The sequence below is a fragment of the Dioscorea cayenensis genome, chromosome 11 (assembly GCF_009730915.1).
Source record: "Dioscorea cayenensis subsp. rotundata cultivar TDr96_F1 chromosome 11, TDr96_F1_v2_PseudoChromosome.rev07_lg8_w22 25.fasta, whole genome shotgun sequence".
Taxonomy (NCBI): domain Eukaryota; kingdom Viridiplantae; phylum Streptophyta; class Magnoliopsida; order Dioscoreales; family Dioscoreaceae; genus Dioscorea; species Dioscorea cayenensis.
This window is the reverse complement of record NC_052481.1, coordinates 1,469,389-1,486,286: the sequence shown is the minus strand read 5'-3', so window position 1 is coordinate 1,486,286 and position 16,898 is coordinate 1,469,389. Positions and strand designations below refer to the sequence as shown.

The window sequence follows — 16,898 nt, the reverse complement described above, 5'->3', positions numbered from 1 at the left end:
CGCCGTAAGTAAAGGGTACGATAGAGATGCTGTCGAGATGGTAAGTGTTTTGATAACTTCCATTTTATAAACAGTACTTTTTTAGTTAGGATTCTAACATCAAAATTTAAATCTTGACAGTGGAGACTATTCGACCGTTGTTTCGATATAGACCTCGGCAAATCCGCGACTGCAAACTACCCCCTTGTTCACGATACTGACACCTCAAGGCAGAAACGAGGAAGTGTCGACTACGCCGTCTACGTTATGTGGTTTATCGAACAACTGCTCGACGGTGAAAAGCTCCGGGTACCACAAGCAGACGTCCTACTTGCGCTTAAAGTATGTTACCCGCATACTAAACGAATGGAGCACACCCAGCATTACTGAAAAAGTGGGGTTCGTCGACAGGGGCAAAAAAAGATTGAGATATAATTTTGTACGAAAGAGTTACTGTGTAAATAACATCATTTAAATAAAATATTTGTTATTTAAATATTATTATCTCTGTATAAAGTCCTAGTTTTATGCTTGTGTTTCGAAATTAAGTTTAAATAACAGTGCCTACATGTTTAAAAACCATTGTCAATGTTTAAATATTGTTGTTATTGTTTAAATATAGTTGTCTATGTTTAAATTCTTAGAGTTTTTGTATAACTTTTTGTTTATTTAAAATACCGTTTTTTATTCTAAAAATGTTTAACTAAAACGTTTAAGAGATAATGTCTTTATTTAAATATCAAAAGTTGACACTCAAATAAATTATTTTTAATGCCTATTCGACGACAGTTTCATTGTAAGATCTACAATTGTTACTTGAAGCGTGGCAGCGGCTGCAACGTAACTCGCGTACCTTGTACGCTTATGACTCGATCCTCTTTCGTCTAGGACACCTAGGTTGCCTTCGCGTCATAACGGTCGTAAACGCAGTTTGCGATTTTCGTCCGGAGGCTTCTAATTGTCGGGTATGGAGAAAATAGCTTCGTTATACGCCAGTTTGTAATTGTCAATAGTGAAATACCCGCTAATAAATCGATGAAAGTTGGTGTCTGTCTGCATTATTACAGCGCAAGCGTGTTTGTAAGGGATACCATAAACTTGCCTCATGCGACATGCGCAATTTCTATTGGCAAGATCTACAAAGTTGCTGCACTGGTCAATCATTTCATAATGATCATCGACACAATGACCAACATAAAGATTTTGGTTTGTCGCAACAAGTATCTTTACCTTCGAATGTATGTCCGAGCATAAGTAGGTCTCTCATTTGTTCGCTTACTCATGGCAGTTGCATAACATGCGCATCAACTTGAACCTATACAACGTAGAATACAAAGATATTTAAACAAAAACACTAATATTTAAATAGAAACAAAAATATATTTAAATGGTAGGATAAAAATTTAAGCGAAGAGTAAGATAATCAAACACAGATAACCGTTTTTGCACAATAATGAATTAATTTAAAGGACAAGAACAAATATTAAGTGTTAAATAAAATCAACATTCGAATACCTTATAGAGTCGACCATTTTCATCATCGGTAAATGCCGAGCTTCTTTGATAATCTTCTTTATCGTATAAAGCATCATCTAACTTGGAAATGAACCAAGTCCAATTGGCATCGGTCTCATCCGAAGGTGACCTGTAAAAACCATTATTTCTATCTTTGCTTGTCGCACCCAATAGAGTACCCCGATACTTTCCAAGGAGGTGGGTACCATAGAGAAACAACAGCGCGCCTACAAGCCCTCTTGAATCCCATAATACATGCATTGAAAGAAAAAAAAAATGCACATTTAAAACGCTTACCGTCTCTTTCCACAATCGCAATGCTGCCAGGGTTTGTCTCAACCACCTTATCCATGTACCAAAGCAACAAATTGTAGCTAGAGATATCACTGCCGTCGAGAACCACCCAGGCATCCTCTTTTCCTAACCAAGTCTACTTTTATGGAATGTGGACACCATGTTCCCACAACATGTCCTTCTGAATGTTGATGACTTTGTACAAGAGCTGGTCCTTGAGCTTCTGAATCACTCATGCGCTTACCTATTTTTTGGACGCTTTTGGATGTGACACAGAGCCAATTTCACCACTGTAAGTGTGTGACAGATACATTGTCTTGATTCTGAATATATTTTTATTATATTCTTTTGATTCATGAAGATGCCATTGACAGTCTTCGACAGCGCATTCCACAGTTACCCGGTGTTTTTCATTCTTTAGGAATTTGAAGTCAAAATTCCGTTTAATTGCAAAATTTCGAAACGCATCTCTGAAATGTTCAACGCCTTGAAAACGTTGTCCGATATCCACCGATAACACTTAAGATTGATCTGACGAGGGAGGAATGTATGTTACACCGTCAGGGTCGCCATGAGGTGGAACGGGAGCGCTCGTAGAGTCTGAATTCCTGCCACCACTTAAGTTTAAACGGAAACGGTTAATGTTTTAAATGGAAACATAAAATGTTTAAACAGGAAGTAAATAATTTAAATGTTAAAACAAATATGTAAACAGTAAAATATTTAAATAGTAAGTAAACAATTTAAATGTTAAAACCAATATGTAAACAGTAAATAAATATTTTAAACTGAGAAAGCAATATTTAAATAGTAACTTAATATATTTAAACGGTAACTGGGATAATTAAACAATAATTAACTTCTATGACTGGATAAACATAAAAGAGAAAAACTATACAACGAGAAAAAATCGTTTTTAATAGGATATGACAATGGCACATCATCTGTCTCAACAACAAGATCGACTACAGCGCATTTGAAGATGGAGTACATGTGACACATGCGCTGGAAGTCAACCTCGTTTTCTATTCGATAAATCATTTTATGTCCATCAGGTGTGATAACTTCACCTTGACACGGGAAATATCGAGACCCCACCGCTCACATATCTCAGATAACATTGATTCCCAAGAAGTTAGCACCGTGAATATTAGTACTCGTCCCTCCCCGTTGTATCTAGCAATAGCACAAAAACTCTCCATAATAGCCCTATATTTTTATAAATTGTTACTCCCTCACACAGAATAATCAAAGAGAGAGAGCAACGAAAAAATTCTCACTTTATTGGGAAACCGATAGAACTCAAATCGAACAAACCAAATGAGAAAAAGAAGAAGATGAAAAAGAAGATATACTCAGCCTTCTGAACTTTGTCCGAAAAAAATTGCATAAAGTGCAAAAGATGATGTGATTGGACGATTTTTTTCCCACCATTTGCATGGGCAAAAATGGAAATTCATAAACTTAACCCAGTTGAAGTGATCGAGAGGGGGTAAAAGGGAATTTAAATTAAAACTGAAGAGCTGTCCGGGGTGTGCAAAAGTTGGAGGGGCTATTTAGAAAATTTTGAAATTCATTAGTGTGAACAGTAATTTTCCCTATTTGAAAATTCCTTGTGTACTATGTAGCGCCAAACCATGCAAAAGTTCTACCTCCACCAGGCTTGTCTTCTTCCCTGCTTCGACTCCGCCTATGCTTCTCCACCCTCTGGAAAAACCCATTGAGCTCCACATCGACGACGTCCTCCATATAGCCACTTTTCGGCCAAGTACACCAACTTGGGAATCAACTCTACCACCTTCTTCCTCATCATCCTCACCTTCTTTTCCTCAATCCCTTCCAAGACTTCCTTCATTCTCACCACACCTCTTCTCACATTCCTCTTATCCGCAAACACCAACCACTCTTTCTCCTTCTCCTCCCCCATGGGCAAGTACCACTCATATTGCTCATGTGCACTTCTTCTCCAGAACATCACTAGAATAGCCCCCACCACTATGCAATCAAACATAGATCTCCTAGTAAAGCTATCATCTCTGGGCTGCAAACAGAACGTCGAGTTCAAGAACAAGCTCAAAGTTGATCCACCACCACCAATGCATTGCCTATCAGCCATACAAGAAACACATCGGTATTATTTCTTGGCCTGCTCATATTCCTTCATCAGCAATCCCCGGAAGTCATTAGTGAACCTAACATGGGATGATCCTGCAAAGCTGAACAACGTCGACTGGTTCTTGCTTAGCACGAAGCTTTGCCAATCACGGACTTCTCCCGGTGTTGTCGGGTGGAAACCGGTCAGATAAGGGATTCCCACGTCACGCTTGTTCCATAGGCTTCGCTCAAGGAGAAGACGAATCATATGGTGCATTGCCGGCATGAATAGGAAGCTAGAGTCCCAGTCACTGTCCTTGGCTCGACGGAAGTCCCATGTTATCCTGCCAAAGATGATAAAGTGGTTTTCCCATTAGATTGATTCCAAGATTCTTGCTTTGCTAGCCAGTTAAGAAGTAAAGAACAGTCAAGGTCCCGGTCTTGTGCGGTTGAGTTGGGTGACAAGAGGTGTTTTCCTACGGCAAGTCCAGCATAGAAAGGAATGTAGAAGGCGGTGGCATGAGAGGGGTTGGTAGTGCAGCAAGGATGAGAGAGAATTCGATTGTGGTAGATGAGCTCCGCTGAGAACTGATCAGTGGTGTGCCATGATGACAGGAGGTGGTCAAGGATTGTTTCTACAAGGTTGGTGGGTTTTGGGCCAAAGTCAGAATTGGAAAACTGGTCACAGAGAGAGCGCTAGGGGGTGAGGTTGTCACAATCATCTATGAGGTCTTTGTTGAAGTATGGAGGGAGGTCGTAGACGTAGATGAGGTTGGAGTTGCAGTCTTGTGGATGTAACTCCGACGTGCGCCGATGTGAGGAGTGAAGAAGGAAGAGGAGGAGTTGGATAGAGAGGGTGGTGAGGGTGAGCAAGGTTAGGCAATGAGAGCTGGAGGAAGATGATGAGGACTTCTTATGGTTCTTTAAGGATGAATGAGTCTGATCCAATGGTGAGGTTTTCAATCACTGGGGCATTATAACTGAGTGTTGATTTGTGATCAAAGTTTCTTGTAGTCAACGAATGGAAGGGTGAGGAGGGTTGGATGAATTTATTGGCCAGGAAAAGTGGTGTTAATGATCCTAGTTAGTGTTGTTAATGGAGGAATGCTCCGCCGGCCATTATATTGAAGGAGCTTGCATGATGAGACCCAACATGCATCATCATGCATTTTCTTCTTCTCTTCTTCTCTTCTTTGATTTCTTCTCCTTATTGTTGTTATTATATTTTTATGATCTACCGTTCAATTTTTAATATATTGAGAATTATGATTGTGATTAAAAATTTAATCACAAAACCATCATATAGGATTTCTTGTGAAAAAATAAAAAAATATCCCTTATTTCATGGATTTATAGCAAATTGTTAGATATATTAAGATTAGGTATCATTCGTGATAGAAGAATAGTGATTATTTTTCTGATTAGATTGAGATCTCAAGTTTTTCTTACCACATTATTATTGGTTGAGGTGAGTGGTTATATATAACACATTTTTCTAATTTATATAATTTAATAGTTTTTTATTTTTCAAATTTTTATATTCACATGTCTTCTATTAATCTTTATAAATCATATAACTACATAATATAAACGGATTTGGTTCACTTGTAACTTGTATGGTTATATTATCATGTATATATATTTAACCGTCTTGGCAAATAAATAAGTAAAAATAAAGAATAAAGAAGGGAAAATTATTTTTTAGTCCCTGAAAGTTTTAAAACTTCCCAGAAAGTTCTTCTGACATTTGAATTTGACAGGCAGTCCTTCCTTTTTTATTTTGCTGATGGTTTGGTCCATGGGTGTAACTCCGTCAGTTAATTTCATGCAATATTCCATTTTTGCCCTGCTATTTGGAGGGAAATCTGGCGCCCGGTCTTGTCAACTTTTTGGAAAATAGTACGGTTGTCAGTTTTAACTTTATATGCTTCTTTAACCCAAGCTGCCTTCTTCTTCCTTCCATTTACGCAGGATAGATAGATTTGTCTCTTCCCCGTTGTTTTGGTTTTATTTTGCACTCTTATAGTTTGAATATTTCTTCACTTGGAAGACAATTCATGTGAGCTTCTCCACACCTGTTTTGGTTTTATTTTTTGTGGTCATGCAATTGTTGACCATGCTTTCTTCATGCGGGCAGCCAATAGATACCTTTTGCTCAGTGGCTAGGTATAGGTGGGAGGGCTGAGTCCTCCAGTTCACAGTGTTGACTCCTTGGACGTCAATTCTAGATAAGATATGTCAAAGATGGGGGCTTGACATTGGCACTGTGAAAGTGAAGTTTGTCACACCGTATGCAAATCAAACTATTTGTCCCATTGATTCTGAAATTGACTTCAAGCATATATGCCAAATATATCAAAAACTAAATAGCGTTGCCGTTGACCTTATTGTTGATGTAGATGCAAATGATGTAGACATGCCATTGTTTTCTTCACTCCTGTCATAAATATCTTTTCTTTTCTTGATGTGTAGTCATTTTATTTCATTCTTCTGCATTATGTCCTCATTCATAAATAATATTTCTCGTATAGTATATAGAGTCATCACTTATTGTATGCACTTTCCGGTTAATTTCTGGAGATATCATTTACCATTATCTATTTTTACTTATATTTGTCTCTTTCTACTTAAAAATTTCTGTTTTCGCTTAACATTAAGCGATATCGATTAAACTCTGCTTAAATGGAAGAGCGTTCGCTTTAGATGCGAGAGTCACAGGGTTCGGTCCCCCTCATCTCAAACCATTATTTTAATTTTATTATTATTTTTTTAATTTTTAATTCAACAAAACCCTTCTTTTTTGTGAACATTATATATTTCCGCTTAAATTTCCCCATTTACGCGTATTAATTTATGTTTTCACTTAACCTTATCCGATATCTCTTAAACTATTTTCGTCGTCCACTTAAGAGTATACCATTTCGCTTAAACTTATCTGATTTTGCTTAAAATATTTTGAGTTCACTTAAACTTCTTTGATTTCGCTTACAATTATGTGATTTCGCGTACAATTTTCTGATTTCGCTTAAAATTGTCAGATTTAACTTAAATTTATCTGATTTCGTTTAAAGTTGTTTGATTGCGCATAAAAGTGCCATGATTTCACTTAAACTTATCCGATTTGTACACTACAACATTCATTTTTGGAGAGTATGTCACTCAATAGGGGCACATTTCCATCCCATTAATAACCTGCGGGGGTTCTATCCATCCGGCCTTCGTCAAAAGATCATGAGATTGTTTCAATGGAAGTTAGTGATCAGTTTTCTGACAGTGAATATTTTAAGGATGCACTTAGGAATTTTGCTATCAAACGCAATTTTAACTTTACATTCATCAAGAACGACAAGCAGAGAGTGACTGTGAAGTGCGTTGCTGAAGGTTGTGAATGGCGTGTCCATGGGTCCATGGAAGGTAGCCACGAGATGTTTAGGATCAAGATAATATATCCCACACATATGGTGGCGGTATTGGCATATCCTCACATTCCAAGGCATAAAAAAAGTGGGTGAGTGCACGTGTCATACAAAAGCTGAAGGACCATCCCCTGTATAGGGCTATTGACATTCAACGTGATATGTTGCGAGACCACGATCTCTATTTATGCTATAAATAAGCTTGGCTAGGGAAATAGGTCGCCAAGGATGTTCTCCATGGGAGTGAGGTGGCGAGCTATGATTTATTGATGTGGTACACGAAGAAGGTGCTACTGACAAACCCTGGTAGCGTTGATATTGTAGAGAATGATGGTCCTCGTTTCAAACGTGTGTTTTTTGCCTTCAAAGCATGTGTCATTGGTTTCAAGACAAGATGTAGGCCATTGTTATACTTGGATGGAACTCATTTGCTCGGTAAATACGGGGGCACTTTGTTAGGTGCAACGGGAAAAGATGGGAACGATGGTTTTTTTCATGTGGCATTTGCAATCATAGATAATGAAACGGATGCGAACTGGACGTGGTTCTTGTCAAAGCTTGGAGATACTATATACGATGATGACGATATGTGAAACTTATTACATTTATATCTGATAGGTCCAAAGGCATTATCAGTGCTGTCGCGAAGGTATTCCCTTCCTCACCGTATGTATATTGTTTGCGCCACTTAGAAGCAAACTTCATGAAAGCAAATGTCAGACTTGGAAAGTCATTGAAAGAAAGGTGCTGGTCTATATTATCAAGAATTATGTTTTCATGTGCTGAAAAAGAAGTCAATGACGTTGTTGCTGATCTGTTAAACACATCGGCGGATGCACATCAATGGTTGATACAAAAATCTGATCTGGCACACTTGGTGAACTACATGTTCAAAGGTGGAAGATGGGGGGAGATGTACTCAAACGTGGTGGAGTCGTTTAATGCATGGATAAAAGAGGCACGCCATCTCCCTGTCATAAACATGGTAGACTCGATAAGGTACACACGATTTCGCTTAAATTTATTTGTTCCCAATTAAGTTTCAATGATTTCGCTTAATGTTAATTGTTTCCGCTTAAGTTCAATTGTTTACAATTAAATTATAATTTTTCCAATTAAGTTTTAATGTTTCACTTAATTTTAATTATTGCCATTTAATTTTAAGTTTTCCCGCTTAAGTTACATCGTTTACGATTAAATTATAATGTTTCCGATTAAGTTTTAATGATTTCACTTAAGTTTAATTGGTTCTACTTAAGTTGAATCGTTTACGATTAAATTATAATGTTTCTGATTAAGTTTTAATGTTTTCGCTTAATTTTAATTATTACCGCTTAAGTTACATCATTTACGATTAAATTATAATGTTTCCGATTAAGTTTTAATGATTTCACTTAAGTTTAATTGTTTCCGCTTAAGTTGAATCGTTTATGATTAAATTATAATGTTTTTGATTAAGTTTTAATGTTTTTGCTTAATTTTAATTGTTACCGCTTAAGTTACACCGTTTACAATTAAATTATAGTGTTTCGGATTAAGTTTTAATGTTTCCGCTTATTATTGCTTTACTTGTCTTTTGTACAAAGGTTTAAGCTAATGGGTATGTTGTGTCATCGACGTGAACAATCTCACAGATGGGAGAGACATCTATATCTTGTCATACATCAAGAGATTGAGGAACTTGTTGAAGAGTCTCGCAACCTACTTTTCGACCGTTCTGACGGTGACCATTTCGAAGTGGTTGACCAGAAGAACTACTGTATCAGTTTGAATGCTCGGGCATGCTCATGTCATAGTTGGCAAGTATATGGCATTCCATACAAACATGCATGTGCGATAATACTGCAAACAGACACAAATATTCATCGATATGTCAATAACTACTTCACAGTGGACTCTTACCGACAAGCATATGCAGAAGCCATATTCCCAGTAGCAAATAATTACAAACCAGATGATGTCAACCTTGAACTACTTATGCGCCCTCCAATCACCAAGAAGCCAATTGGTCGACCAAGACGGAAGCGTCTAGAGTCACAAGCATCAATCGTTCACAAATTACGATGCAGCCGTTGCCATGATGCTGGTCATAACTACATGATGTTATTTACATGTAGCTTGCCACAACAAAAGTGGTATGTTTTAATTTTAAGTGAAAACAACTAATTTTAACTAGTATGAATGAATTTTAAGCAATATGAACTAATTTTAACTAAGAATGATTCTTTTTAAGTAGACAATCATATATGTGCATGACAAATAACTCTTGTTCAAAGCATCATAGTGATATGCAAATAAGTACATGTCTAGAACTCAAAATAGAAGAAACGTCAAGTTAATGAGAATGTATTGTATGACATATCCTAACAGTTCTTTGATTCTCCGGAAGTTCGGTGACCACGGGTGATGCCATCCATCAATATGCGAGCCGCAAAATGTAGACGCAAGCATGAAATGTCCGTCTGGGAAAGTTTTAGTTTCTCGCCAACAAGTATTTACTCTATGAAGCTCATGTCATAAACTGGACAATTGACAGTACCTAGCTTTAGTCGTGGGCAATTCCGTTCGTGTTTGAGAGGGTAATCTTCCATTGTGTTATCACCAAATTCAATTGCTAAACATCTGTCGAATAGTTCCCGCTGTCAACAAAACATGTATCGGTCAAGCTAAATGGCGACGAAAATAGAAACAGTTTAAATAAATGAAAACATTGTTTACTATGTGGATGGCATCTTGATCATATCTCAGACTGACAGACGAGGAATAATGAATATATTCCTCCTTCACTTTATCGAGTACGAGGAGATGGAAGTAACCATGAAGTATAATAGGCATCAAAATGATGTCGACATCTGTAAACCGCCGTATGGCATCCGCCATCATGAGCAACGACTCTTCTCCTGTGTGCTCTGACGAGGACATCAAAAAAGCAAGTGGTCGGGTGATTGCTGCCCGTACCCTGTAAGGGTACGGTTGGTTATTCATCTGTTCTATGATTATCAATACATATACGTCCATCACATCAACAGCGATCATTTTCTTCCCTTCCAACAGAGAGTAGATACGTGCCCGAGTAGTGTATAACACATCATTCTTCCAAACATAAGCCCTACCGGATCAAAGCGCGCAAAATTGAGTGTAAACATTGTAACTTAAGTGGAAACATTTATAGTTAAGAGGAAAATATTTAAACTTAAGTGGAAACATTAAAACTTATGCGGACACATGTAAGTTTAATTGGAAAAGTTTAAAGTTAAGAGGAAAATTTGAAACTTAAGTGGAAACATTAAAACTTATGCGGGAAAATGTAAGTTTAATTGGAATAACTAAAACGTAAGCGTAAAACATTAAAATTAAGTTTAAACATTAAAACTTAAGTAAAGACAATAAAAGTAAAAACAGGATGCTTACATGTCCATCGGATAGTTTAGAAAGTGGCTGATTGTTAGTTGTTCGACTTTATTTAATCTCATGAATCCGATAGGACGTTTGTTTCGTGGTACCCTAAAAGTCTGAGTAACTTATTCGGTCGGTACCACTGCCTGTTTGTCAATAGATGACGTCTCCGGTATTGGTTTTGGGATGACAACTGACGCTTCATTAGTAATGTCAGTTGATGGTTTCGCGCCTGTCGACGGAGACAGTTTTGGATTCAGGGAGTCAGTGTGGATGTCCTCCACATTTTTTAACTTCTCATCTGAAGAAGGGGCAGATCATTTTTGAAGGATGTTAGTGATTCTATTATAGACTCGACGTCGATGTTTTCGGCGTCGTCGATTGGTGGTACAGCGGGTGGAGATGGCTTCATCGGTTCGGAGATGGAAGGAAGTGGACAAGATGGCACTGGTCCGGAGTGGGAAAGGATGGGGGAAGGTGGCGCGGGTCCGGAGGGGGAGAAGATTGGGGAAGATGACGCGGGTCCGGAGGATGAAGGGAGTGGGGATGACGGATCGGGTGTGGAGGGAAGCGGGTGGGGATAGTGGCTTGGTTGAGGAAGAGAGAGGGAGTGGGGATGACGGATCGAGTGTGGAGGGGGAAGCGGGTGGGTATGATGAGTCGGGTCCGGAGGCGAAAGTGGGTGGGGATAGCGCGACATGTGCCGATGGGGAAGTGAGTGGGGATTGCTTGGCTGGTGCGGAGAGGGAAGGGCATGGGGATGGTGCTGTGGGTCCGGAAGACGAAGTCGGTGAAGATGGAGTTGAGTTTGTCTTGACTTTGCCCTTTCGGGCAATTTTTGGAGGTCGTTCTTCTGATTGGCAATCGGCTTGCGAAATCACAAACTTTATAGATCGCCTTGTAACTGGCTTGAGAGGAGCATGCTCAGAATCATTAGATGCGGAAAGAGTCAATGGTTGTCTTCGCCTATTAACAACCTTCTTCACTCGACTTCTCTTGGTGGCCACTTGTTTCGGCGGCAAATCCTTGGTGTCGTCAGTTACTTTAACTCTATTTGAAGCCCACTAACAGTTTCGGACAACTTCTCAAAACCTTTTAGTAAATGTAACCCAATGTCTTCATCAATTAGCCCCCTCGGTGGATTAACAGAAACAGAACCATGTCAACCCTGGCGTGGTGGGCTCCTCGGCGTGGAGAGACCGTCCACGTTTCCCTGCAGATTTCTCCCCAAATTTTGCGCCAAGATATATTGTGTTAGCCACTTGTTCTCCATGGTGGCTTGTCCTGACGAAAGCTTCTTCTTCGGCGTTAGCCGGGGCGAGGACGGAAAACTATAATGTGGAAATGACATACAGTCAAGGTAAACAATGATACTCAAACGAAAAACTTAAAACAACAATAAAAAATTAATTCTTAATAAATTAGTGTTTACGTTTAAAATATGTAGTTTAGACTTAATTTGTTAAGGTTCTACTTAAGAATTAAGCGAAAAAATATATATTTTAAGTGTAAAACCTAAAAGTTAACTGAAAATATTTATTTGCAAGTGAAAACTCAAAAAATTAAGTGGAAACTAAATATGTTAAGTGTAAACTAAATATTTAAACCGGGAAAAAAAATTATTAAGCGGACACTAAATAAGTTAAGTGTAAACTAAATACCTCTTTCCCCTCGATTGATGATAGCAATGAACCGATGGATGCTTGCTTCTTGAAACTGTTCACCTCGTAACACAGGATCCGGGGAGTCTTACCAAATCGCACCTTCTTGCCGGTGCCAGTTACTTCGTAGAACCAAATATTTAGAGCGACAGCACATCCTCGCAAGTAGCTAGTGTTTGTCTTCTCACCAGAGCATCTTGCTTGAACTCTGGCCGCCGTTTGTGGGACGTCATCCATAAGCCACTTATGTGTGGCTTGCGTCCATGCATAGCGCCGCATTGCGGGAAGATCATCTACATAGTGTACAAGCCAATTGGGAATAGAACATGATGAGTTCGAGAACAACATGGTCCCCATGATGAATACCAACAATATCTTCACAAAGTTTTCTTCTTCTCCCCTCTTCCGGACTAATGTGTTAAGAGTGTTTTTGATAGCTTCCCTATGTCTTTCATAGGATTTCGAGAAATATTTTTCTTCAAATTCTAAATGTGGCTTTCTCTTTTTGAAAACCACTACATCCCCATCGCATCTGAGACCAAGAATAATGGATACATCTTCGGTCCTAAACATCAACAAGCTCTCACCAATTTTAAATTTTGGGAGTGCTCATCGTATATCTGTAACAGAGCATCGAGCAATCTCCTCTCTTGTAGTACATGCTCAATTTCTATTAACGATGCGGAAGGAGTACTCCGGATGATTTCCAAATGTCTAGAAACTTATGTTTTGTCTTAACTCGGCAATCGTTTCCGCTATGGAGACCAGATAACACCTGCCGTTTACAAGGTTGGTTGCCATATGTCCAATACCTTCACCAAGACGAAAGGATTAACGAACTATCAATAAGTTTTAAGCGGAAACTAGAAATTATAAGTGGAAACACATTTATTTAAATGAAAACCGATTAATTTAAGGGGTAAACAACATAGGCAAAAAAAGACAAAGCTAAAACTAAAACCAAACGTTTATAAACATCATCTTCCATTCGAGATAGAACGATATCTTTCCAAATTTAAGCCTGGACCATACACAACAAACAAAAATTAAAAAACCTTCAATTACAAAACCCTAGAAACCCAAAACAACGATGTAAACAACCCTACAACCTACCATTAATACCTTCAGGTTCGCTGATTCAAGAGTATGGAGATGGTGTCAAGGAAACAACAATGAAGACACGGGAAAGCTCTAGCAAACTTCTTCTTAATACCTTCAGTTGAACTCAGGGCTTCAATGTGTGTAAGTCTCAGCATCTGAAGGGACAAGTCTCATAATGTGAAGGGGCAACTGAGAGAAGGCGCGCATAGGAACCAACACTCCCCTCTCAGGATTCGTGGCCGCTTAACTTGCCACTTCCCAACGTGGAGAGAGAACACATCATTGATGTAACTGGCGGGGTATTTTGGTCTTTTCTCCTCAAAAATCACGTAGTTAGCAACCGTAAGGATCAAATATTCATATGTACGAAAAAAGAGGGATGATCTGTGAATATTCAAACTAGAAGGGTCTTTATGTGAATACCTGAACTTTGGAGGGACTTTTTGTTAATGTCCAGAATAAAGAATGATATATGTATATATATATATATATATATAACTCATTTCTATTCCAAATAAGAGCTTCAAGGTTCAACTCTCTCTTTCTCTCTCAACAATGGTTGAAAATGGTAGCTTGCCCAAATTTATTATATATATAATACTTGATATATACAATGATATTTTAATTCTTTAATTTTCAAAACAATGAAAAAACCAAATTTTGAGTCACTTATTTCATGCCAAATGTATTTTATGTTTTTTATTTCTATTTGTTTTTAGAACCTTTCCAAAAGACATGTATTATAATGACAAAAAATAAAAATAGAAAACATTTTGCTGTGTTAGGATGTTCCGGAAGCAACCACAATAAATTAATTAGGTTGGTAGTCATCTTAGTTTTTTTTCCCCAGTTTATGTTCCTTAAACTTTCATCAAAGTTAGGTGATGTAGAAAACGGAACCTCATTTGTAACTATTAAAGGTTGCTTTATCATGAAGCTTGCATTATGAGGATCTAGAGACTTGCAGCATATCATACACCACACAAGCACATTATCATTCCTCACATTATACTGTATGTCACTCAGCTGCTGCCTTGGAATAATTATGCTCTCCACTTACTATATGTATGTGGCTTTTGTGTGGATTGGCTTAAGAAAAAAGTGTTTTTTTTCAATTCGGTAAAAAGACTTTTAAAAACAAGTGCTTTTCAGAGTAAATTAAGTGTTTTTTTTGTATTTTATGTTTGGATGAGTTAATTCAGAAGTACTTTTATATATGTAAAGTTGTTTTGATGTGAATTTTTAAAAAAACTTTTCTCAATGTCAAATTACTAAAATAGACCTTCGTTGAGTTATTATAATAAACACCGATACTAATACTAATAATAATACAAACATAAATATAAATAGTAATATACTAATACTAATATACTAACATACTAATACCACTAATATAATAATATTAATACTAATACTAATCTAATATACTAATAGTAATGCTAATACTAATATACTCATAATAAAACTAATACTAATACAAATATACAAATGTACTAATAATAATACTAATACTAATATATTAATATACTAATACTAATATACTAATAATAATACTAATACTAACGCTAATAGTAATATTAATAGTAATGGTAATATAATATTAATACAAATACACAAATGTACAAATGTACTAATACTAATATACAATTGTACTAATAATAATATACTAATACTAATACTAATAATAATAATAATAATAACAACACTAATAGGAATACTAATACTAATACAAAATATACAAATGTACTGATACACTAATACTAATACTATCTAATAATAATAATAATAATAATACTATTACTAATAATAATAATAATAATAAACAAAAAGTATAAAAACATAGTTATTACTTTATTTGATAAGGGTAACTTAGTAATTTAACAACTTCCATAACAACTTCTGAGAAGTGCTTTTTTCAAAAGCACCACACTGCTAGCTTTTAAAAAAACTGTTCTACAGTTTTTTTATCAGTTTTTGCTTCTGCTCAAAAGCCCAAACAAACATGTTTTTTAAAACTCAGAATTACTTAACTTATAAAAAAAACACTTTTGGGGCATAAAATAAGCTCATCCAAATAACCCCTGTATAAGATCTAAATAAGCTAGTTAATATGAATATATGGTCCTCTCCATGTCTCTATCCTCATTGCTTAGTAAAAGTTTTTGATTCTTTAGAACCCTATTCAAGCTGTCAACCCAAGGTTTCATAATATTTATACCTGGAACACTTGGAAATAAAATCCCATTAGATCTGAACACTGGTGACCTAGAAGGAACATATTTATATATATGGACTTCCCAGAACATCGAATTTTTTATAATGGTAAAACTCGCTTTCTATTGTCTTAGTGGTAAGGTGAAATACTATTCTGCTTGTCTTTTGCAACTTACACTTGACTTGGCAGCAGAGCGATTGTAAAACCACGACATCTTTAACTGTTATATTCCATGGATGAGAAATTCAACAAATATTTCATATATTGAAACATAGTTCATTGTCAAAGTATAATAAATCAAACAACCACCCCTTAGCCTTGAAGATTGTCACAACTCACATGAAAGTGGGTGAACATGCATAAAGTCAAAACTTTACATTTACGGTACTGTAATTGTTTAAATGGATCCCAAGTAGATCTCATGAGAGGAGTCATATATCAAATTTGTTTTGCAATTTAAATAAAACAGATAATTTTTTTCTAAAAATATATTAAAATTGTGTTACCAAATAATCTACCAAACAACAAAATTGGTTGAAAGAATTAATAAATATAAACCACTATTGTGTGAAGTTCAAAGGTTTAACTCTTACTGAATGTGTGTGGCAGTTTGTCCACATTGTAAAAATAAACAAATAAATAACAAATGCATTTGAATTTTGTATTTAACTAAAAAAAAATATTATTATTATGCTAACATAATTGTTATAGATGATGTTAATATATATATTATTGCTCAAATATTTGAAAATAATAATATAATCTAAATTTCAAAAAAATTATGTTTGGCAGGAAAATTTTAATAAGAGCTTGGAACGTGAGTATACTCTATATATTACTTATATGTATCTATAAAAATAGATTATTATTGAAAACTTATGAGTAGGGGTGGCAAAAATCCTGATCCGGACAATTACTATTATAAACAAATAAACTTGTTGCCCTGGATCCGATTCGATTTTTAAATCCCAGACAAACCTAATTTGTCCCGACTAGGGTTTCTTTTTAAATCCCGAGGTTGTCGAATCCTATAAACTACATTTAACTTCACTCATATATTAAATTATAAAAAAATAATTTAATTTTACATTAATACATCCAACAATCCAAAACTTAAATCAAATCATATAAAATTCCAAATCTTAATAAAAAAAACTATATAAGTTTAAATTTTTTTGAAAATTGGGCTTAAAACAATTGGGCTTATGATTTAGGTTTTTAAAATTT

At 36.3% G+C, this 16,898-nt stretch overlaps 2 protein-coding genes across 2 annotated transcripts; one reads left to right on the top strand and one right to left on the bottom strand.

The window, feature by feature from the left end:
- Positions 1–3,478: 3,478 nt before the first annotated feature.
- Positions 3,479–3,904, bottom strand: LOC120272207 (xyloglucan galactosyltransferase XLT2-like). The gene has a single exon (XM_039278970.1). The coding sequence runs from the start codon at positions 3,902–3,904 to the stop codon at positions 3,479–3,481; it is 426 nt and encodes a 141-aa protein (XP_039134904.1).
- Positions 3,905–7,127: 3,223 nt separating this feature from the next.
- On the top strand, positions 7,128–11,021 carry LOC120272206. Its single transcript, XM_039278969.1, has 5 exons — positions 7,128–7,349; positions 7,517–7,842; positions 7,917–8,297; positions 8,885–9,384; positions 10,855–11,021. Exons 1-5 carry the CDS (start codon positions 7,128–7,130, stop codon positions 11,019–11,021), a joined length of 1,596 nt encoding a protein of 531 aa, XP_039134903.1.
- Positions 11,022–16,898: the final 5,877 nt, after the last annotated feature.